General features: G+C 34.8%; 1 protein-coding gene across 1 annotated transcript in view; it reads right to left on the bottom strand.

Moving 5' to 3' along the window:
* Positions 1-25601, bottom strand: part of LOC148779240 (small ribosomal subunit protein uS14z/uS14y/uS14x-like) — a 45741-nt gene extending 20140 nt beyond the window's left edge. The window contains exon 1 of the mRNA XM_088855128.1: positions 25381-25601. Within this exon, the coding sequence (XP_088711254.1) occupies positions 25381-25442 (62 nt within the window). The 5' untranslated portion in view covers positions 25443-25601. The remainder of the gene's footprint in view (positions 1-25380) is intronic.
* Between the last annotated feature and the right edge of the window lie 367 nt (positions 25602-25968).

Genomic DNA, 25968 nt, shown 5'->3' with positions numbered 1-25968 from the left:
CGTAGGAGGAAAAAACCGTAAGATGAGATGGTATTGTCCTTAGGTTGGAGTATATGGTCCCCCCTACAAAAATTCACGGGTTAAGAAGTCAGGCAGAGAATTAGAAGAACCGTGAAGATGTTCAATAGAAAAGTCAAAAGCAGATAAGATAGCTTGCCATCGGGCAAATATTTGTTTTGATACAAGGTTTTGGACATCCTTTTGCAGAATGTCTTTGGCAGCCTTGCAGTCAGTGCGAATTAAAAAGTGTTGATTAAGAATATCAGTTTGAAATTTACATACGCAATGAATAATAGCAAGTAATTCTTTTTTGACAGTAGAATAATTCTTTTGGGTAGGATTCCATGCTTTAGAGGTAAAACGTATTAATTGTTCTTTAGAAGCAATTGATTGTTTTAATATTCCTCCTAACCCTATTTCAGAAGCATCGCATTCAATAATTTTAAACGCTGTTGGATCAGATAAATTTAAACATGGAAGTTCTTTAGCTTTGAGCTTAAGTTTCTGTACAGCTAAAGTATGAATATTAGTCCATGGTGGAGGATTCTTTTTTAACCGATCATATAAAGGTTTAGCATCTAAAGCCAGATTTTGATAAAAATCACTTATGTAATTAAGACATCCTAAAAATCGTTGTAATTCAGTTTTATCTAAGATTTTATCAGGAAATTTATCAGCAAAAACTATTGATCGATCAATTGGAATGATTGTTCCCTGATTAATATTATGTCCTAGGAATCTTATTTTTGTTTGGAACAAATTTATCTTTTTAGCAGAAACAACTAATCCAGCTGTTTTAACTGTGTAAATAAAAGTATGAAGATGTTTAAAATGTTGTTCTATTGATTCAGAAAAGACTAAAACATCATCAATATAAACAATCATAAATTTATAAAAGGGATTAAAGATCTCATTCATTATCTTTTGAAATTCAGATGGAGCATTTTTAAGGCCGAAGGGCATAACGTTCCACTCATATTGTCCGAAAGGGACATTGAAGGCTGTTTTATATTTATCTTCTTCTTTTATCTGGATTTGCCAAAACCCGGATTTTAAATCGAATTTGGAGAAGATTACAGCATGTAATAATCTATCAAGTAAATCTTTTTTATTTGGAATTGGATATCTAATCCATTTTAAGACTTTATTAAGAGGTTTATAATTGATGACAAACCGTGGAACTCCTCGTTCCTGCTCAGCATTTTTATTGACATAAAAGGCAGAACAACTCCAAGGAGATGAACTAGGACGTATTAATTTCTTTTGGAGTAGGTCATTTATTTCTATTTGACATGTTTGCAATAATTCGGTATTCATCTGAATTGGTCTAGCTTTTGTTGGTATTTTTGTTTCACTAAAACTAGGTTCATATGGTAACCCTACAATATGTTGTTTTCTATGCCAAAAAGCATTTGGTAGTTCATTGCATATTTCTTTTTCAATAAAGCTTTTGAGATGTATTTTTTGTATTATCTCAGGAGATTGGAGCTTTTCGCTGGTGAGCTTATGTTTGATTTCAAGTTGTAAAGATCCTAAGAAATTTTCTTTGTATTTCATATTCTGTTTAACAGTATTGATTTCTTTAATCTTTGGTTTATCAAGAAATTCAAATCTAATAGGTGTACCATGTGTATTTGTTTCAAGACCAGTATGAGAAACTGTGACAGGATATAACAGAGTAAGAAAAGGGACGCCGAGGATTACAGCTTGACTGAGTCCTTTGACCATTATGAATGGAGTTGGAAAACAATATCCTTCCGTACAGATTTTAGCATTGGATAATTTGTATTTGATAAAGAGTCTACTTCCATCAGCCGTATTGAGGATTTGAGTGGTCTTATCAAAATATTTTGTAGGGACTAATCCCTCATTAAGGCAATTCAGATCAGCACCTGAATCGATCAATGCTAAGGATTGGAATTCATATTCATCATTTATTACTATGGTTATTAATACAAACCATTTTTGTGTTATTACTCTATTTAAAACATTTATCGAATGTTTATTTGATGATTCGTCATGATTCATTTGATCTAAATAATCATTGGGATGATATGATTTGAGTAAATGATTGAATTCTACTATGTCTTCTTCAGTATGTATTTCGGAAGTATTATTATGAAGTTCGAGGATTTGAATCCTTGTTTTTAATTGGGATAATTCTATTTTTACGGTATTGACTTCGGCTTTGAGGTCAGCAATAGTAGGTTCTTTTTGGGTAGCTTCATGCTGACTGATCCTTTTCATGATATCAGAAAAATTATAATTATCAGGAGGTTTAACCAATGGTGTATGTTTTGTTTTTGTTTTGGTTAAATTGATAAACTGAGTAATTACTTCATATATATATATATATATATATATATATATATATATATATTTTAAACTGCATAGGAAAATAAAGACCTTACATATGACACTTGTAAAAACAAGAGAATAACTTCAACTAGTCTGGGCAGTAGTCGGGTAGAGAGTCCCAGTTACAATCACACAAATCGCTCTTACAATCACTCTTATAGAAACAAGATCTGGTTGGCTAGATACACCACCAGATATATAGTAAATAGAAAGAAAGTTGCAGAGAGAGGGTAACTGAGAGTTACAGTAAAGAGAGGGTAACAGTAGAGAGAGGGTAATAGAGAGTAACAGTAAAATTGTAGAGATAGAGAGAGAGAAACAGTAAAGTTTCAAAGATAGAGAGAGAGAGTTGTAGTAGTAGTAGAGTTGCAAAGACAGAGACAGAGATAGGGTTGCAGAGAGGCAAGCTTGCAGAGAGGTAAGTGGAGACTGAGGGAGAAAACTCGCGGTCACTGATGAATGAGCTTCTGCCCCCTTTTATAGTTGGCAGACGCCAAAGCTTTATTTCAAGTCCGTTGACAGATAAGACCTAAGAAAGTCGGTAGTGCTGACAAGTGTCGGTGATAGGATAAAAAGGGTGTCGGTGATGAGACTAAAAGGTATGAACAGGAAAAGTACAAGATGCTGTCGGTGAACAGGGAAAAGTAGAAGATGCTATCGGTGAACAGGGAAAAGTAGAAGTTGTTGTCGGTGGCTTTTCATTATTTTGTCGGCAGGTGTATTTCGCAAGTCTCGTGTGCTTTGGAGTGCAGTCGTTCCGTCCTTAGCATTGAGATAATCTGATTTCCATGTCTTCATTTTCTTGTGCATAGTCTTCTTTATTTTGTGTAGACATAGACATGGCCTCTTCTTCTTCATCAAATATTTGTAATAGTTTCTTCTTAAGCTCTTCCTTAGTGGCAGTAGGGTTCTGTTGGCGGATCTTATTTATATAATCTCTCATATTGGCTTTTGTTTCAGGGGGTGAGGGTGGCACCTTTTTCATCTTTATTTTTTCTGGATTTAGGGCTTCAATTTCGTAGACATCCCACCACTTGATATATATTTGCTTACTCAATTCTGGGATATATTCCCAATTATTCATATAATTATCTGAAATATGGTAGGACCATTTCAAGATCCAAGGAATTTGATATAGGGCCATAAAATACATATGAAGGTCTATTTTGGAATTATTATTATTATAGTCTATAAACTTCTTTTGAGAAGCTTGAATATTGGGCAGCAGTATTTCAGATCCTGATCCCCACAGTTGAAACCAATTCTTGAACCAATTCGGGAAATCTCCTATTATTGGTATTTTTATTTGTATGAACCATGTATGAGAATTATTATTATTTTGAAAAGCAAAGGCTCTATACCATGCTTCAATGTATTCAAAATATTGAAAATATTTATTGTTGAAACCTGTTGATTGCATCTTTCTGGGTTTCAAAGGGTCCATACCCCATTCTCTATATGAAATTATCTTGCGTATTTGGAATTTTGAGTATGCTATTATATTAATATTTTTCTTATAAGAATGGACCATGGTGATTGACCCTGTTTCAAGAAGGATGGCTTCATACCATTCTCGGGTTTTATCACTATTATTTGGATGTAAATGATTATTCAGATAGATAGCTGCTATTTCACACGGGTCCTTATCTTTATAAATATCTTCTATTACAATAGTAGGTATGAAAGAGGTCTCTAAGAACCTGCTTTTCTCTCGAGTTGTATTTGTAGTTATTGGTATTGGTTCAGGCGAAAAGATTATTTCCTATGCTTGTTTTTTGACTATTTGGTTTGGGGTTATTGATGAAGTTGCTAGGGTCTTGCCCGGCACAAGGACTATTTCTAATTTTCCCTTTCCCTTGTTTGCTGCTAACAACCTCCTATCCCCCCTGCAAAAACTCAACGGTTAAAAAATCAGGAAGGTAATTAGTGGTGCCTTTAATGTGTTCAATCTCAAATTCAAAGGAAAAAAGGATACCTTGCCAGCGTGCAAAAATTTGTTTGGAGACAAGGTTTTTGACATCCTTATGGAGTATATCTTTGGTAGCTTTACAATCAGTTCGTATTAGGAACTTTTGGTTGAGCAAGTCACTTTGGAATTTTGTGATACAGTGGACAATGGCCAAAAGTTCTTTTTTAATCATAGAGTAATTTTGTTGTGTCTGATTCCAAGATTGGGAAGTAAAACGAACTAACTGTTCTGTATTTGAAATTTTTTGCTTTAAGATTCCTCCCAATCCTATTTCTGAAGCATCACACTCAATTATTTTGAAAGCAAGAGGATTTTGAGAGTGTAAGGCCAGGAAACTCTTTGGCTTTTATTTTTATTTTTTTTACTGTCGAAGCACGTACATCCGTCCATTCAGGAGGATTCTTTTTTAATCTTTAAAATAATGGTTTAGCATCAATAGCTAAGCCTTTATAAAAATCAGCAATATGATTAACACAACCCAGAAATCGTTGAAGTTCAGTTTTGTCAGTAATTATATCTGGAAATTTATTAGAAAATTCAATAGCTCTAGCAATAGGAATTATTCTCCCTTGAAAAATATTGTGCCCTAGAAATTCTTATTTTTGTTTGGCAAAAACTAATCTTTTAAGCAGAAACTACTAGCCCAACCATTTTGATAGCTTTGACAAAAATGGCTAAGTGCTTAAAGTGTTGTTCTAGGATATCAAAAAATATTAGGACATCATCAACATAAACAATCATAAATTTGGTATAAAGATTGAAGATATCATTCATAATGTTCTGGAATTCTGATGGAGCATTTTTAAGTCCAAAAGGCATAACATTTCATTCATATTGCCCAAAAGGAACATTAAAAGCAGTCTTATACCTGTCTTCTTCAGCAATTTGAATCTGCCAATAACCAGACTTTAGATTAAATTTGGAAAAGATGCAAGCATTCATAAATCTATCCAGCATATCTCTCTTATTGGGAATAGGATACCCTATCCACCGTAAAGCTTTATTGAGTGGTTTATAGTTTATTACCAATCGTGGAGCCCCCCTTTCTATTTTAGAAGCTTTCTAGACATAGAATGATGAACAACTCCAAGAAGATGAGCTTTTCCTAATAAGCTTTTTCTGCAGTATATAAGCAATTTCCCTTTTGCAAATTTCTAAAAGCCGAGGATTCAATTGAATTGGTCTAGCTTTGGCTTTAGTTGGAATTTTATTTTTGTGAAAATTAGTTTCATAAGGCAGGCTAACAATATCCTTTTTCCTATTCCAAAAAGCATTTGGGAGTTATGCACATATCACTTTTTCAATATTATTTTTAATATTTTTTGCTATTTTTATTCTCAGGGAGCAAGAGCTTGGCCTCTATTGTTTTATATCTTATTTCTTCTTTTAGGTAATATAAGAATTTTTCTTTATTAGAAATCGTCTCTTTAATATTGTTGATTTCTCGAACTTTGGGTTTATCAAGAAATTCCAATTTCACATTATGCTTTTCTATATTGGCTTCAATCCCTGTATTATCAACCTTTATTGGGTAGAGCATACTTAAAAAAGGAGTTCCTAGGATTACATATTGGCTTAATCCTTTTACCATTATAAAATGGAACTCAAAGCAATTTCCTTTATTGCATACTACAGCATTTGAAAGTTTATTCATTTTGGCTAGTTCCTTGACTAGTATGGAGCCAACAGAACTAAAGAAGGAGAAGGTTTATTACTCATTTTGGCTATATTTCTATATTGGACTAAAGCTTCTCGCTTAGTCTCAGGGTCAGTTATCTTATCTATTAAATCTATGATTAGATTCTCTTCTTTCGTAAGGGTGTTACATAAACAATTAGTATCAGTATTTTCATTTTCTGAGTCTGAATTGCTGAGAATTAAATCTTCGTCTTCTATTTCTCTAGACAGCATTTCTGAATCAAAACTAGAAGAATTATCAGAAGATCCTTCATTGATTTGTAATATATGAAATAGTTGATCTCTGATATTATCATCTAATTGTAAGGCATCTATTTTCTTTTTGATTTTACACTTATTCTTGTAATGCCCTACCTTACCACAACTATAACAAACAGGTATCCTTCTTTTTCCCCGGGTTTTCTTGAAATTACTTTTGGGGGAAAATTTCTTAGAAAACTTATCTCTAGTAGCCGCTCTATTGGATCCTGGTTTGTTGTTGTACCTTTGTTTAGATTTTCTTTTATTAGAATCTTTGGAGGAAGGCAGAGTTTTGAATCCAAACTGTTCACAAAAATCTCCTAGTTCTTTCTTTCCAGTCATTCTTTGTTTCTATAGCTGCCTTTTCAACTTTAGATCCGTACAGAGAGCAATGCCTTCTGCACAAATTTCGACTGATAGTTCTCCCAATGTGTATAAAGAATATGAGATTATTCCTCCATGCATATTCTTTAATCGTGTTTTAACCTTCTCGACCTTTTCTTTCCAGTAATCCGATTTACTATCTTCTCTGGAAATGAATCTAGGGAAGAACACATCTTTATACCACTTATAATGGGATGGTGTTGGGCATCTGAGATTAGAAAGAAGGTATTCTGATCTAGCATCGAGTAATGTAGTACTCCCTACAAAGTGGAGAGTAATAGTATATATTAGAGTATTTACTGCATCACTTTCATTGTTTACTATATCCTGGCCAAATTCATTTTTAACCGCCCACTGTTTTGTGGCAGTTAGTATTTAATTTTTTGTATTTTCTTCCATAAGGAAATCCCACCATCGCCTTAGCCATCCTGTAAATCCACAAATAATGGCTTTGGCTATCTCTTGGTATTGATTTCCGCTAACCTTGCATGCAATTGCGTACATAGTCATATGCTTCATTAGATCAAGTATTTGGTTTTCTGACATTCTGTCAATATTCCAATTTACAATGGATCTCCCTGAATACAATATGAAGCTGGTGATTAAATCTTCTTCAAATTGGAGATCTACAAGAGTAGGCCTTGGGTAATACATTCTGGTTTGTGAAGTTGGCCTAACTTTCCTGCCATAATCTATTCTGTTTATTTCGCTTTCTCTCTTGAAAGCTTGTTCTATTTTATTGAGCTCGCTATTGGAAACGGATTCTTCTTGAAGAACCATAGCTCCTTGACTAGTATGACTAGAACTAGTCATAAAAGTTACTCCTTTTTCTTTTATATTTAGTTTTGCTAGTTTTTGGACTAGCTCATCCACTAATTCTTTATTGTCATCTTTCTTTTTTATTCCTTGAAGGTTGAACTGTTCCCTATTGATTATTGGAGGAGGTTTAAACAAAAGAGCTTTTTTAAACAAAAGAGCTTTCTTTCCTTTATGATCAGTCACCTTATCTTGAGGCTTATTAATTATGTTTTCAATTTTTGTGGTTTGCTTTCCAATGGTTTGAAAGCAGAGATTAGTATAATTACTTTGCTTGATTATATGTGGTATTACATCTATTTTATGGGTATGATGATCAGTATCTTTAGGGATGATCTTATAAGGTGAAGCCTTAGCCTCGGGTTTATCTTCTTATTTGAATGGATTCCAATTCTTCCCCTTCTGGAGTGTAAAAGTTCGATACTGATTTTCTACAGTATTAAGATCAAAATCTGGAATTTCGATCTCTTTTACTTTTAGAATATATATCAACCAGTCAAAGAATTTCACGTTCCTCCTCTGGCTCAATATAAATTTATTGAATTTCTTATGTAGAGCATCTAATAATTCCTGGGGGAATTCCGCCAGATACCATTCCCTGATATTTTTATTCTCATCAGACAAAAAGTCATGTTTGATCCCTTCTTTATCTATCTTGAATTTTTCTTCTTTTTGAAGAGTAAGGATATTAAAATCTAGGTTAAGGATATTAAAATCTAGGTCAGACGGTGTTGGCTCTTTATCTGGGGAACTAGGTTCATATATCCTATATACTGATTGTTGCATTTGGCTATTTGTTCCAGTTAGTCCTTCGATTATGGGTCTCCTATGGGTTTACTCATGTTCTGATTGTGGAACAGAGGAAGTGGAACATCTTGAAGGCATTCTAGAGGGGCCTTCCGTAAGGTTTATTCAAGTTCGTCTATTTGAATTAAATTATTTTTCTATATCCCCATCTGAGTACTCTATTGTTTGCTCTGGGTCTCTATTAATGGGAGTTCTAGACTGTTGGTTTTCACAGTGTAGAGACCATTTATCCGGAAGCCTAATCTGAGACCATGTCATGGATCTAGGTATAACAGTATTGTATTTTTCCATATTAGTTTGGAAAAACACAGTTTGCCCTTTAGTATCCATATGTAGTGCATTTGGGAATAAAGTGTTCATCACTTTATAGCATATTCTATATACTAAAGCAATATTTTGGGATCCTGGATCCATATCAAATCCCTGGGTTTTTATATTTAAAGTAAGTACTTTCAAGAGGTTCGAATCAATAAAAGCTACGGAAAAATTTGGGAAGCAATTAAAGTATACGAGTCCATAACAAAGACTTGATTCTACTATTCTTAGCAGAGAGTCGGAAAATTTGTTATGACGCTCGTCCCTTAAACACAGAAGGACCGAGTTATTTAAACCGATTCAGGTTAACGGCTTTATTGCTATTTGGACAAATCCTATATGTATATATTTGTAATTTTTATTTTTATGGTCTTGTATCATTCTATTTGAAAGAAGTTGGAAACCATTTTGCTCATTGGTGATAGAAATGCTCTGTTCTACATTTTTAATGGCAAAACTTGATTTGAATTCAAAAGTTCCTTTTTTGTAAACATCTGAACTTTAGGAATATTCCAATTATGTATTTGCTTTTCTATATTATCTATAGTTATTTATTCTCTATTTCTTACTCGTACAGTTCTATTAGAAGAAGTTGTTCTACTGGACAGAGTCCTAAAGAAATTTGCCATTTTAGATAATTGTTGATTACTGAGTCAATCGGAAACAGTCCCTGTACCTTTCACGACTTTTCCTGGCCAATCAATAGTTCGGGTCACGACGACTTTTAGTATCAATCCTAATTATCTTTTTGGAAAATTTCTTTAAGTTCTTAACCCTTAGATTAGTTCTTTTACTACAATTCACCACTGTAAGCTCGTGGCTTTGATACCAAAAGGCTCACACAAGCAATTCAACAGGACATATGCATAATATTCAGCGGAAATATATAAGAGAACGGTTTTAGGGAAAGGATAACAGTTTTAGAAAGATAAACACTACGAAACAGAAGATGCACAAAGTAGTTGATATGCTGATAACAACCCAATTCACATACATAACATGCCAGAATTTTATATAAACAACTATTTTAAACTGCATAGAAAATAAACAACTTACATATGACACTTGCAGAAACTAGAGAATAACTTCCACTCGTCTGGACAGTATTTGGGTAGAGAGTCCCAGTTACAATCACACATAAATCGCTCTTACAATCACTCTTATAAAAACAAGATCTGGTTGGCTAGATACACCACCAGATATATAGTAAATAGAAAGAAAGTTGCAGAGAGAGGGTAACAGAGAGTTACAGTAAAGAGAGGGTAACAATAGAGAGAGCGTAACAGAGAGTAACAGTAAAGTTGCAGAGATAGAGAGAGAGTAACAGCAAAGTTTCAAAGATAGAGAGAGAAAGTAGTAGTAGTAGTAGAGTTGCAAAGACAGAGACAGAGATAGGGTTGCAGAGAGGCAAGGTTGCAGAGAGGTAAGGTGGAAGAGAGGTAAGTGGAGACTGAGGGAGAAAACTCGCGGTCACTGATGAATGAGCTTCTGCCCCCTTTTATAGTTGGCAGACGCCAAAGCTTTATTTCAAGTCCGTTAGCTGATAAGACCTAAAGAAAGTCGGTAGTGCAGCATAGGGTCCACAAGTGTGGGTGATAGGATAAAAAGGGTGTCGGTGATGAGACTAAATGGTATGAACATGAAAGGTAGAAGATGCTGTCGGTGAGCAGGGAAAAGTAAAAGATGTTGTCGGTGGCTTTTCACTATTTTGTTGGCAGGTGCATTTGGCTGGACTTGTGTGCTTTTGGAGTGCAGTCGTTCCGCCCTTAGCATTGAAATAATCCAATTTCCATGTCTTCATTTTCTTGTGCATAGTCTTCTTCATTTTGTGTAGACGTAGACATGGCCACTTCTTCTTCTTCAAATACTTGTAATAGTTTCTTCTTAAGCTCTTCCTTAGTGGCAGTAGGGTTCTGTTGGCGGATCTTATTTATATAATCTCTCATATTGGCTTCTGTTTCAGGGGTGAGGATGGCACCTTTTTCATCTTTATTTTTTCTGGATTTAGGGCTTTATTTTCGTAGACATCCCACCACTAGATATATATTTACTTACCCAATTCTAGGATATATTCCCAATTATTCGTACAATTATCTGAAATATGGTAGGACCATTTCTTGTTCCAAGGAATTTGATATAGGGCCATAAAATACATATGAAGGTCTATTTTGGAATTATTATTATTATAGTCTATAAACTTCTTTTGAGAAGCTTGAATATTGGGCTGCAGTATTTCAGATCTTGATCCCCACAGTTGGAACCAATTCTTGAACCAATTCGGGAATTCTCCTATTATTGGTATTTTTATTTGTGTGAGCCATGTATGAGAATTATTATTATTTTGAAAAGCAAAGGCTTTATGCCATGCTTCATTGTATTCAAAATAATGAAAATATTTATTGTTGAAACCTTAGGATTGCATCTTTCTGGGTTCAAAGGGTCCATACCCCATTCTCTATATGTAATTATCTTGCGTATTTGGAAGTTTGAGTATGCTATTGTATTAGTATTTTTCTTATAAAAATGGACCATGGTGATTGACCTAGTTTCAAGAAGGATGGCTTCATACCATTCTCAGGTTTTATCACCATTATTTGGATGTAAATGATTATTCAGATAGATAGCTGCTATTTCACATGGGCCCTTATCTTTATGAATATCTTCTATTATAATATTAGGTATGAAAGAGATCTCTAAGAACCTGCTTTTCTCCCCAGTTGTATTTGTAGTTATTGGTATTGGTTCAGGCGAAAAGATTATTTATTGTGCCTGTTTTTTGACTATTTGGTTTGGGGTTATTGGTGAAGTTGCCACGGTCTTGCCTGGCACAGGGACTATTTCTGATTTTCCCTTTCCCTTGTTTGCTGCTAACAACCTCCGTTATTGGTATTGGTTCAGGTGAAAAGATTATTTCCTATGCCTGTTTTTGGACTATTTGGTTTGGGATTATTGGTGAAGTTGCCAGGGTCTTGCCCAGCACAAGGACTATTTCTGATTTTCCCTTTCCCTTGTTTGCTGCTAACAACCTCCTGTCCCCTCTGCAAAAACTCACGGGTTAAAAAATCAGGAAGGTAATTAGTGGTGCCTTTAATGTGTTCAATCTCAAATTCAAAGGAAGAGATGATACCTTGCCAGCGTGCAAAAATTTGTTTGGAGACAAGGTTTTTGACATCCTAATGGAGTATATCTTTGGCAGCTTTACAATCAGTTCATATTAGGAATTTTTGTTTGAGCAAGTCACTTTGGAATTTTGTGACACAGTGAACAATGTCCAAAAGTTCTTTTTTAACCATAGAGTAATTTTGTTGTGTCTGATTCCAAGATTGGGAAGTAAAACGAACTAACTGTTATGTATTTGAAATTTTTTACTCTAAGATTCCTCCCAATCCTATTTCTGAAGCATCACACTCAATTATTTTGAAAGCAAGAGGATTTGATAGTGTAAAGCAGGGTAACTCTTTGGCTTTTATTTTTATTTTTCTTACTGCCGAAGTACGCACATCCGTCCATTCAAGAGGATTCTTTTTTAATATTTGAAATAATGGTTTAGCATCAATAGCTAAGTCTTTATAAAAATCAGCAATATAGTTAAGACAACCCAGAAATCGTTGAAGTTCAGTTTTGTCAGTAATTATATCTGGAAATTTATTAGAACACTCAATAGCTCTATCAATAGGAATTATTCTCCCTTGAAAAATATTGTGCCCTAGAAATCTTATTTTTGTTTAGCAAAGACTAATCTTTATAGCAGAAACAACTAGCCCAGCCATTTTGATAGCTTTGACAAAAACAACTAAGTGCTTAAAGTGTTGTTCTAGGTTATCAGAAAATATTAAAACATCATCAATATAAACAATTATAAATTTGGTATAAAGATTGAAGATATCATTCATAATGTTATGGAATTATGATGGGGCACTTTTAAGTCCAAAAAGCATAGCATTCCATTCATATTGCCCAAAAGAAACATTAAAAGCAAGCTTATACCTGTCTTCTTCAGCAATTTGAATATGCCAATAACCAGACTTTAGATTAAATTTAGAAAAGATGCAAGCATTCACAAGTCTATCCAGCAGATCTCTCTTATTGGGAATATAACACCTTATCCACCGTAATGCTTTATTGAGTGGTTTATAGTTTATTACCAATCGTGGAGGCCCCCTTTCTATTTCAGAAGCTTTCTTGACATAGAATGCTGAACAACTCCAAGGAGAGGAGCTTTCTGCAGTAGCTCAGCAATTTCTTTTTTGTAAATTTCTAAAAGCCGGGGATTCATTTGAATTAGTCTAGCTTTGGTTGGAATTTTATTTTCGCGAAAATCAGTTTCATAAGGCAGGTTAACAATATGCTTTTTCCTATTCCAAAAAGCATTTGGGAGTTCTGCACATATCTCTTTTTCAATCTTTTTTTTAATATTTTCTGTTATTTTCTTATTCTCAGGGAGCAAGAGCTTGGCCTCTATTATTTTATATCTTATTTCTTCTTTTAGGTAATATAAGAATTTTTCTTTATTAGAAATCGTCTCTTTAATATTGTTGATTTCTCAAACTTTGGGTTTATCAAGAAATTCAAATTTCACATTATGCCCTTCTATATTGGCTTCAATCCTTGTATTATCAATCTTTATTGGGTAGAGCATATTTAAAAAAGGAGTTCCTAGGATTACATATTGGCTTGATGCATACTGCAGCATTTGAAAGTTTATAATTTATAATCATTCTACTGCCATCTGCTGTATTTAAGACCTGTGCGGTCTTACTAAAATATTTAGTAGGAACAACCCTTTCATTTATGCAATTCAGGTATGCTCCTGAGTCTATCAAAGCAAGAGTTTAGAAACTATATTCTTTTTAGACGATTATTTTTATCATGGTGAACCATTTTTGAGTAATTACTTTGTCAAGGAAACTGACATAATTACAATCCTATGTCGTATTAGAAGACTCTGGTTCATCCTAACTATTTTAGGGAGAAATTCTTCTGCTCTAGGCGACAGAGGCTTTTTATAACTATTTATGATAGTATCAAATTCTATTTCATCGTCTGAATTTACAGGACTGTACTCCACAAGGTTGCAGGCTAGTTCATTTCGAACTTCATCAATTTCTTGTCTCAACTCAGCGACAGACGGTTCCTTATGATTATTATTTTTATCCTCGACCCTCCTAAGGATTTTAGCAAAACTATAATCCTCGTGGGTGCAAACTAAAGGAGGAGACGGTTTTTTATTCATTTTGGCTATATTTATATATTGGACTAAAGCTTCTCGCTTAGTCTCAGGGTCAATTATCTTATCTATTATATCTATGATTAGATTCTCTTATTTGGTAAGGGTGTTACATAAACAATTAGTATCAGTATTTTCATTTTCTGAGTCTGAATTGCTGAGAATTAAATCTTCATCTTCTATTTCTCCAACCAGCATTTCCGAATCAGAACTAGAAGAATCATTAGAAGATTCTTCATTGATCTCTGACATTGTCATCTAATTGTAAGGCATCTATTTTATTTTTGATTTTACACTTATTCTTGTAATGCCCTACCTTACCACAATTATAACAAACAGGTATCCTTCTTTTTCTCCTGGTTTTCTTGAAATTACTTTTGGGGGAAATTTCTTAGAAAACTTATATCTAGTAGCCGCTCTATTGGATCTTGGTTTGTTGCGGTACATTTGTTTATATTTTCTTTTATTAGAATCTTTGGAGGAAGGCAGAGTATTGAATCCAAACTGTTCACAAAAATCTCCTAGTTCTTTCTTTCCAGTCATTCTTTGTTTCTCCAGCTGCCTTTTCAGCTTTAGATCCGTACAAAGAGCAAGGCCTTCTGCACAAATTTCAACTGATAGTTCTCCTAATGTGTGTTAAGAATATGGGATTATTCCTGCCTTCTGCACAAATTTCAACTGATAGTTCTCCTAATGTGTGTTAAGAATATGGGATTATTCCTTCATGCTTATTCTTTAATCATGTTTTAACCTTCTCGACGAAAAGATGGGGTAAACCGGCAATGAACTTTTCTTTCAAGTGATCCGATTTACTGCCTTCTCTGGAAAGGAGTCTAAAAAAGAACACATCTTTATACCACTTATAATGGGATAGTGTTGGGCATCTGAGATTAGATAGAAGGTCTTCTGATCTAGCATCAAGTAACACAGTACTCCCTACAAAGTGGAGAGTAATAGTATATATTAGAGTATTTACTGCATAACTTTCATTATTTACTATATCCTGGCCAAATCCATTTTTAGCCGCCCACTGTTTTGTGGCAGTTAGTATTTCATTTTTTGTATTTTCTTCCATATGGAAATCCCACCATCCCCTTAGCCATCCTGTAAATCCACAAATAATGGCTTTGGCTATCTCTAGGTCTTGATTTTCGCTTATCTTGCACTCAGTTGCGTACATAGTTATATGCTTCATTAGATTAAGTATTTGGTTTTCTGACATTCTGTCAATATTCCAATTTACAATGGATCTCCCTGAATACGATATGGAGTTAGTGATTAAATCTCCTTCAAATTGGAGATCTACAAGAGTAGGCCTTGGGTAATACATTCTAGTTTGTGAAGTTGGCCTAACTTTCCTGCCATAATCTATTCTGTTTATTTCAGGGCTTTCTGTCTCGAAAACTTGTTCTATTTTATTGAGCTCACTATTGGAAACGGATTCATCTTGAAGAACCATAGCTCCTTGACTAGTGTGACTAGAACTAGTCATAAAAGTTACTCCTTTTTCTTTTATATTTAGTTTTGCTAGTTTTTGGACTAGCTCATCTACTAATTCTTTATTGCCATCTTTCTTTTTTATTCCTTGAAGGCTGAACTGTTCCCTATTGATTGTTGGAGGAGGTTTAAACAATAGAGCTTTCTTTCCTTTATGATCTGTTTATTAATTATGTTTTCAATTCTTGTTGTCTGCTTTCCAATGGTTTGTAAGCAGAGATTAGTATAATTATTTTGCTCGATTATATGTGGTATTACATCGATTTTATGGGTATGATGATCAGTATCTTTAGGGGTGATCTTATAAGGTGAAGCCTTAGCCTCGGGTTTATCTTCTTATTTCTCTTACAGGTGAAGATTCCTTTCAGGGGGATGAATGTATTCCATTTCTTCCCCTTTTGCAGTGTAAAAAGTTTGATACTAATTTTCTACAGTATTAAGATCAAAATCTGGAATTTCGATCTCTTTTACTTTTAGAATATATCTCAACCAGTCAAAGAATTTCACGTTGCTCTTCTACCTCAATATAAATTTATTGAATTTCTTATGTAGAGCATCTAATAATTCCTGGGGGAATTCCGCCAAAAACCATTCCCTGATATTTTTATTCTCATCAGACAAAAAGTCCTATTTGATCCCTTCCTTACATATCTTGAATTTTTCTTCTTTTTGAAGGGTAAGGATATTAAAATCTAGGTCAGATGGTGTTGGCTCTTTATCTGGAGAACTAGGTTCATATATCCTATATACTGGTTGTTGCATTTGGCTATTTGTTCTAGTTAGTCCTTCGATTATGGGTCTCCTATGGGTTTGCTCATGTTCTGATTGTGGAATAGAGGAAGTGGAACATCTTGAAGGCATTCTAGAGGGGCCTTCAGTAAAGTTTATTCGGGTTCGTCTATTTGAATTAAATTGTATTTATATATCCCCATCTGGTTACTCTATTATTTGCTCTAGGTCTCTATTAATGGGAGTTCTAGACTGTTGGTTTTCACAGTGTAGAGACCATTTATCCGAAAGCTTAATCTGAGACCATGTCATGGATCTAGGTATAACAGTATTGTATTTTTCCATATTAGTTTGGAAAAACACAGTTTGCCCTTTAGTATCCATATGTAGTGCATTTCGGCACAAAGTGTTCATCACTTTATAGCATATTCTATATACTAAAGAAATATTTTGGGATCCTGAATCCATAACAAACCCTTGGGTTTTTATATTTAAAGTACTTTCAAGAGATTCGGATCAATCAAAGCTACAGAAAAATTTGGGAAGCAATTAAAGTATATGGGTCCATTACAAAGACTTGATTCTACTATTCCTAGTAGAGAGTCAGAAAATTTGTTATGACGCTCGTCCCTTAAACACAGAAGGACCGAGTTATTTAAACTGATTCAGGTTAACGGCTTTATTGCTATTTGGACAAGTCCTACATGTATATATTTGTAATTTTTATTTTTATGGTCTTGTATCATTCTATTTGAAAGAAGTTGGAAACCAGTTTGCTCATTGGTGATAGAAATGCTCTGTTCTACATTTTTAATGGCAAAACTTGATTTGAATTCAAAAGTTCCTTTTTTGTAAACATCAGCTGCTGAAACTTTAGGTATATTCCAATTATGTATTTGCTTTTCTATATTATCTATAGTTATTTCTTTTCTATTTCTTACTCGTAGTGTACTACTAAAAAAAGAAGTTGTTCTATTGGACAGAGTCCTAAAGAAATTTGCCATTTTAGATAATTGTTGATTATTGAGTCAATCGGAAACAGTCCCTGTACCCCACGTCTCTTCCTGGCCTATCGGTAGTTCGGGTCACGACGACTTTTAGTATCAATCCTAATTATCTTTTTGGAAAATTTCTTTAAGTTCTTAACCCTTAGAACAGTTCTTTTACTACAGCTCACCACTGTGAGCTCGTGGCTATGATACCAAAAGGCTCACACAAGCAATTCAACAGGAAATATACATAATATTCAGCGGAAATATATAAGAGAACGATTTTAGGGAAAGGATAACAGTTTTAGAAAGATAAACACTACGTAGCAGAAGATACACAAAGGAGTTGATATGCTGATAACAACCCAATTCACATACATAACATGCCAAAATTTTATATAAACAACTATTTTAAACTGCATAAGAAAATAAACAACTTACATGGCATTTGCAAAAACTAGAGAATAACTTCCACTCGTCTGGGCAATAGTTGGGTAGAGAGTCCCAGTTATAATCACACATAAATCGCTCTTACAATCACTCTTATAGAAACAAGATATGGTTGGCTAGATACACCACCAGATATATAGTAAATAGAAAGAAAGTTGCAGAGAGAAGGTAACAGAAAGCAACAGTAAAGAGAGGGTAACAGTTAAGTTGCAGAGACAGAAAGAGAGAGTAACAGTAAAGTTTCAAAGATAGAGAGAGAGAGTAGTAGTAGTAGTAGAGTTGAAAAGACAGAGTCGGAGAGATAGGGTTGCAGAGAGGCAAGGTTGCAGAGAGGTAAGGTTGCAGAGAGGTAAGTGGAAACTGAGGGAGAAAAATCGCGGTCTCTGAAAGACAGAGACAGAGAGATAAGGTTATAGAGAGGCAAGGTTGCAGAGAGGTAAGTAGAGACTGAGGGAGAAAACTCGCGGTCTTTGATGAATGAGCTTCTGCCCCCTTTTATAGTTGGGGGACGCCAAAGCTTTATTTCAAGTCCGCTGGCTGATAAGACCTAAAGAAAGTTAGTGCTGGATAGGGTCCACAAGTGTCGGTGATAGGATAAACAGGGTGTCGGTGATGAGACTAAAAGGTATGAACAGAAAAAGTAGAAGATGCTGTCGGTGAACAGGGAAAAGTAGAAGATGCTATCGGTGGCTTTTCACTATTTTGTCGACAAGTGTATTTGGCAGGACTCGTGTGCTTTTGGAATGCAGTCGTTCCATCCTTAGTATTGAGATAATCCGATTTCCATATCTTCATTTTCTTGTGCATAGTCTTTTGGTATCAAAGCCACGAGCTTACACTGGTGAACTGCAGTAAAAGAACTGTTCTAAGGGTTAAGAACTTAAAGAAATTTTCCAAAAAGATAATTAGGATTGATAGTAAAAGTCGTCGCGATCCGAACTACCGAAAGGCCAGGAAGATCCGTGAAAGGTACATGGATTGTTTCCGATTAACTCAGTAATCAACAATTATCTAAAATGGCAAATTTCCTTAGGACTCTGTCCAATAGAACAGCTTCTTCTTCTTATAGTACACTACGAGTAAGAAATAGAGAAGAAATAACTATAGATAATATAGAAAAGCAAATACAGAATTGGAATATTCTTACAATTCCGACTTCAGATGTTTGTAGAAAAGGAACTTTTGAATTCAAATCAAGTTTTGCCATTAAAATTGTAGAACAGAGCATTTCTATCACCAATGAGCAAAATGGTTTCCAATTTCTTTCAAATAGAATGATACAAGACCATAAAAATAAAAATTAAAGCCGTTAACCTGAATCGGTTTAAATAACTCAGTCCTTCTGTGTTTAAGGGATGAGCGTCATAACAAATTTTCTGACTCTCGACTAGAAATAATAGAATCAAGTCCTTGTAATGGACCCATATACTTTAATTGCTTCCCAAATTTTTCTGTAGCTTTGACTGATCCGAACCTCTTGAAAGTACTTACTTTAAATATAAAAACCCAAGGGTTTGATATGGATCCAGGATCCCAAAATATTGCTTTAGTATATAGAATATGCTATAAAGTGATGAACACTTTATGCCCAAATGCACTACTAATAGAGAAGAAATAACTATAGATAATATAGAAAGCAAATACAGACTTGGAATATTCCTAAAGTTCCGGCTTCAGATGTTTACAAAAAAAGGAACTTTTGAATTCAAATCAAGTTTTGCATTAAAACTGTAGAACAGAGCATTTCTATCACCAATGAGCAAAATGGTTTCCAACTTCTTTCAAATAGACTGATACAAGACCATAAAAATCTCCTAGTTCTTTCTTTCCAGTCATTCTTTATTTCTCCAACTGCCATTTAGATCCGTACAGAAAGTAAGGCCTTCTGCACAAATTTCAGCTGATAGTACTCCTAATTTGTATAAAAAATATTGGATTATTCCTCCATGCTTATTCTTTAATCGTGTTTTAACCTTCTCGTCGAAAAGATGGGGTAAACCGACAATGAATTTTTTTTTCCAGTGCTCCGATTTACTGTCTTCTCTGGAAGAAGTCTAAAGAAGAACACATCTTTATACCACTTATAATGGGATAGTGTTGGGCATCTGAGATTAGAAAGGTCTTCTGATCTGGCATCGAGTAATGCAGTACTCCCTACAAAGTGGAGAGTAATAGTATATATTAGAGTATATATATATATGTGTGTGTGTGTGTGTGTGTGTGTGTGTGTGTGTGTGTGTGTGTGTGTGTGTGTGTGTGTGTCCACGAATACTAGGAACATTCCCGTATAGGCGTCTGTTGGGTATATGTGACCATTAAAGGCCCCATGAGTGCTTGTAAATAAACCTTTGGTATAATGGAACTTGAACTCAGTGGGGGTGTGGTCCTATGTGGACCATACTAAGCAAATGATGTTTGCCGATATCGAACTGAGCTTGACGTGCTCGGCCAGTCGGTTGGAAAAAACCCATGTTACCTGGGCATAGAAATTAAACCGATAGGGGTTATGATGGATCATCCCTTGATAAAGTCAGAATATGCCCGGATGAGTGAGCCGATGAACTGTGTGACCCTTGTATGTTATGGTGGCCCCTCAGAGACGGGAGCCAAACCTCATCTATGTACCATCACACGGCATATACAAATAATAGCAGTATTGGATAAGCGAACCAACTTTCAAGGTGAATCATGTACATGTGCGAGATATTATCCCTATGCACCATAGAGCTGTAGTTGCATCAGGTCTAGGTGATCGTGGTTTCTCTCTAAGGGAGAACCTGAAATCAACAGACTGAGATTAGATCCCCTTGCTCATTAGCTGACTTTGGTAGCCCAATCATCTGCCCCTACGATAGATTATGGGTCATGGGAACCGTTGAGTCAATTTGAAAAAGCAAGTGCGGATTGTGGTCCACAGTAGAAGGTAGAGTGTTCTAAAGTTATAAATATTCCTAGACCATATAGATCCAATTCCCATCAAAATTATTTAATTATAATTGTTTTAATGTTATTTGATTTTTAGAATTATTGTTTGAATTTTTCTAAATATCTAAGTATTTTATTTATACGATTTGAATTTATAAAACCAAAGATATTAATTTTTCATTGTTTTAAATATTCAAATGGAATTAATAATTATTTTTTATTTTTAAAAATCAAAATTATAATTTTTAAATATTTTATTATTACATGGGGCCCATTAGTACACATGGGCCACCATAGCAAGTTGGGTGGGGCCCACGGGAGCCCACCACGCCCCACCTTGCTTGCAGCTTTCCATATTTTGAGCTCAAGCAAGGTGGCTTGAGGCTTAAGACATGTATTTTGGAAAGGTTTGACTTTATCATTTTTGAAATCAAACATGGAAGGATTTAAGAGGCTTGTGCATGAAATTAGAATATACAATATTATGATTGAGTATTTGTATACTTAATTTATTGATGAGAAATAGGTTTAAGAAATTGGGGATAAAGGCTTCAGCACCTTCCATAAGATCTTGATGGCTAATCTATGGAATATGTGGCTCACATCTCTCACCCCACAAGTCTTCCAAGATCAATGGTACAAATTCAACCTGACTAAAGTGACCAACCCTATGGAAACCCTAACCTCATTGAAACACTATAAAAAGAGGTACTCTCTACCCATATGAGCTCATCATCTCTCTCTTCTCTCTCCCATATCTCTCTTAGAGGGGCCCGCCCCGCATAGTAGTGTTTCTTTCTCCCTCTCATCCCATAGAAGGAGTATGCCCCACATAAACTTCGTTTAGGTTATGATGTTCTCTCTCCCATCTCTCTCTCTCATGGCCTATGGGTTAAAGGTTTAATATTGAGAAGCACATCTCTCATCTAGATACTTAAGGGGTGAAATCTTAGTTTTGATTCTTTTGAAATCTCTCATCTAGATACTTAAGGGGTGAAATCTTAGTTTTGATTCTTTTGAAATCTAAGCTTTGTGATAAAAATTCATGTTCCTATTGGAGGTTTGGCCCATATGTGCTCTCATCTTGGAGATTGAAGTTGACCATTGATCCCACGCTATTGGAGGTGGAAACTCGGTGTGAGGTTGATTAAGCCAAGTTGAAATAATCTCCAGCATCCTATTTTCGTTTCTTGCCATGCTTATTGCTTTTATCTTTTGTTATTCCCAAGCTTAGTATTGTGGTTTTTCTTTGATCAATGAAAGAGTGATTTTAGTGGCATCGAGTTTTAGATCCAGTTTTTATTTATTTTTTGTTATTTTTCAAGTCAATTTATTGTCATGGACCATTTGTAAGTAATCTGACCAGAAAAGAAAAATAAAAGAGAAGAAAAAGAATAAAAAAAAAAGAATACATGCTTAGAGATTCAGAAAAATTCAAACAATAATTCTAAAAATCAAATAACATTAACACAATTATAATTAAATACTTTTTTTTTATAATATTATAATTATAATTAAATATTTTTGATGGAAATTGGATCCATATGGTCTGAGAATAATTAAAACTCTGGAGTACTCCACCTTCTACTGTGGACCACGATCCACAGTTACTTTTTCAAACTGACCCAACGGTTCCCATGACCTACAGTTTATCGTAGGGGCTCATAATTGGGCCACCAAAGTCAGCCAATGGGCAAGGGGACGAAATCCCAGTCTGTGGATTTCAAGTTCTCGATTCTCCCTTAGAGACGAATCAAAGTCACCTAGACCTAATGCAACCACAACTCTATGATGCATACGGGTAATCTTTCGCACATGTACATGCTTCACCATGAAAGGTGGTTCACTTTTCCAATACGGCTATCATATGTACATGTTGTGTGATGGTACAGGGATGAAGCTTTGGCCCCCGTCTCTGAGGGCCACCATCACACACAATGATCACACAGTTACTCGGCTCACTCATCTAGGTATACTCCGACCTCATCAAGGGATGACCCATCATAAACTTTATCGGGTTAAGGTCCATGCCTAGGTAACATAGGTTTTTCCCAACTGACTGGCCTAACACGTCAAGCTTAGTCTGGTATTGGCAAACATCATTTGCTTAGTATGTATTTTTTTTTTTTTTAGAATTTTAAATATATTTTTAATTAGACATTGTAAGTGATATTGCTGATGTAAGAAAAGAAAAATTTTAAATATATATACAACATGTACCAATTGTTAATAGCCCATACAACGCTTAGGAACTGTTAACTCTTCATATATACATTGTTTACTGTGTCTATATGTCCACAAATACTAAGAACAGTCCCTTATAGGTGATAAATTTCAACAAAACGCACATATTTTTTACGACGTGTTAACAACCTTTATAATGGAAAGCCCAAACGCAACAATCCATTCCCATTGCTAGACAATGTGTAATTGTGTATATACAATGTTAATTACTCTATGCACACCATTTACAGTGTATGAATAACTTTGCATAATAGTGCATATGGTCAATAAACACTATTAGTAATGTATTTGGACTATGGAAAACCATTGGCGCATAACAAAAAAAAAAACATCAATCAAAGAAATGCAATAAAATTATTGCACATATACGAAAAGGCAATGATGCAAAATAATTGTACATATACATAGGCCTTGCTACTTTCTGCTCTTGATTCAATTGGAAAAGTGCACGATGGAAAATGCAATTTTCAATCAAATCGAGTGTTGTGCTGGGCCTAGCGGGGCAATAACAATATATCAAGAACAATGACAAAAGCAAATTAGAAAAGGAACTCATTTGACAGCATTCCTAATATTAAGAAAATAATGCAAAAACCAAAATTGCATTATGCATGAGAAGAAAGAAAATTTAAGCCATGAATTTTGTAGAATACATAAACCTTGACCTTACATAATCAAGAGAAGCACAAATCATACAAAAATTCATTAAAGAAAAATACCATCAAGTGTACCCACAAAAAATCTCACTACAAACAAATAAAAGGATCCCTACCTATGAAATAGATCAGAAATTCAAAGCAAAACCAAGTGGCAAACTGGAAATTGTCAAATGAAACAAAAAAAGATCAAATAATTCCCAGTTAAAATATCTGCCAAAATAATGTGCTTTTATAAAGAAAACCAAATACAAGAGCCACCAAATAACAATTACAAAAAGGAAATTGCCCAATTACATATAGACTATCAACAAAGTCTAAATCAATCAAAAAATATCCAAATAATAACAATTCACGTACATAATTCCTAATTAAATACCCCAAAATTATAGATCATGCAAATTCATTATTATAACATATTAGACCATCAAAAAATACAAAAACAATCAAATGATTAGGAAAATTTTTTTAGTAAAATAAACAAATCACGCTTACACTACTATTTTTTTAAAAAAAAATTGTTTATTGGAATCATTGCACTCGATGACAGCAGTTAAGTGTACAACCTAATGCATCAAATACAACCAAAATTACTTATTTCCAAGAGATATTAAATAAATGCATCAAATAGAATAGAAATTACCCATTTCCAAGATATCCAAAATAAAAACTAAGGATAAATAGGGGAAAGAATTACAATAATGGAATAAAAAGAACCCTCCATAGATGAATCTTAATGATAATTGTAAGATCACATCCGAAGAAAAAGCCACGGCCATGAGAGCTTCGAAGTTGAGGTACCTTTTATTTATGAAAAGTATGGCACTTAAGAGATATAAAAACTGAGAAATATAGAAACCAATACATGCGAGCGAGAGATGGAGAGACAAAAGAGAGAAATGGCAAGAGTAAGAAAGAGCGAAGAGGCAGAAGAGAGAGACAGAGAGATGAAGAGAAATGCAGTACGATAGAAAAAGAAAGACAGGGGGAGATAGAGAGAGAGAGAGAGACAAATGAACAAAGAGCAGGAGACAAAGAGATTATATGGGAGAGAGATGTACTTGGTATAGGGTTTGCACCACAAGGCAGGGAGGATGCACCACAGGCTAGGGTTTTAAAGGTTTTCTTGGAATAGGGGCTTGAGGGTTCGATTTTGTGGGCTTATATCGAACAAAAAGATTGGGAACTTTATGTTCCTAGGCCGCCCATGGAACTTAAACTTTCCATATTTTAAAGAGAAAAGAGAACTTATCAATAAGGTTTAAGTTCCCAATACTGTAGCAGTCCCCCATGCATTAAACACGGAATTTAACCTTCAAGCATACAAATGCGCCCAGAGTGGGAGGGTGGTGGTGAGAGGAATGAATAGGGGGAGGGGATGGAAACCATCCCATCCCTCTTCGAGAGAGAGAGGGAGTACTGGCTAAGATGAGTAGAGAGAGCCCTTGGTAGAGAAAGAGAGAGAGGGGGGGTGCCCCCCATTTTACACAGACAGATGGAGATGAAATAAAGGGCGGGCCTCCCCTTTTATTCCAAAGAGTAGCTGTATCTGCCTCTACAGAAGGCTGAAGCAGAGTAACTCGGCCGAGTCCAAGTGGACTCAACCGAGTCCCGAAACATCGATATTAACTTGGAACTACAAGCATTAGATGTACAATCGTTCTAGTTTCCCATGAATAAAACAACAAGCTGTCAAAAAGAGCAGGGCACAGTAAAAAAAAACACGAGATTAACAACTTCCTATTTTGAGAATAAAGAGAAAAAATACACAATAAAACCAACAGAGAGAATGGGAAACTATTAAAATGATAAGTTACTGCAAAACTCAAATAATTAAATTTCTATGGAAAATAGAATAAAAAGGAAACCAACTCATAAAAAGATGAATTACTCACGGTCCTATTGATTCACATACATACGTTCAGGTAGCAGATAATCATGTTTCTAGTTAAGTAAAGTCACAGTAAACCCTAATCTTAAAGTAACAATAATCACAAATGAAATCGTCTAAAGGTGAATAAGAACACTAAAGAGAAGAGAGAGATTCAGATGTGGGAATAAAAGATGAGGTATTACCAGGTACGAGATCCAGGCCCATAATTCTTCGGGTGAGAGTCCCAGACATTCGAGTGACCCATTTCTCACGCTCTCTCTCTCTCCAATGACTTCGACGAACAATAAAACCTTAATTTTGAGTGACTCGATGCTTCAAAGGGAAAGCTTTCTCTTCCGCCTACAACATACAACTTCTATCATCCGCCTGCCGTACAGCCCTCTTCTGTTATCAAAAGAGTCCCATGGGTTAAAGCAATGGTTTAAAAAACGGATCGGTGACTCGGATCGGGTTTCTAAAAAACAGATTTGGATCGACGAATCGGCGATTCAGATCGGAAATCGGGTGAATATGTTAGAATAAAGCTTAAAAAAAATTCAAAAAAATTATTAAAATTCATTATAAATATTGTTTTTTAGGAATTCAATAAAAAATGAGGGTACTCCATTAAGAATTTTCATGTTTTTGAATGAATATAAGAATATTGATATGTTCTTTCCCTGCATGAACCGCCATTCAGTATTTAATTTACAGTATTTCGTACTCATCCCTACACTGTTGCTGTTGGGACTCGATATGTGAATAATATGGCTGGGATAGGGTGGCCTCAG

The sequence above is a fragment of the Amborella trichopoda genome, chromosome 13 (assembly GCF_054954075.1).
Source record: "Amborella trichopoda isolate Santa Cruz 75 chromosome 13, AtrichopodaSantaCruz75HAP2 v2.0, whole genome shotgun sequence".
Taxonomy (NCBI): Eukaryota; Viridiplantae; Streptophyta; class Magnoliopsida; order Amborellales; family Amborellaceae; genus Amborella; species Amborella trichopoda.
Note: the sequence above shows the minus strand (reverse complement) of the source record. Positions and strands in the feature narration are given on the sequence as shown.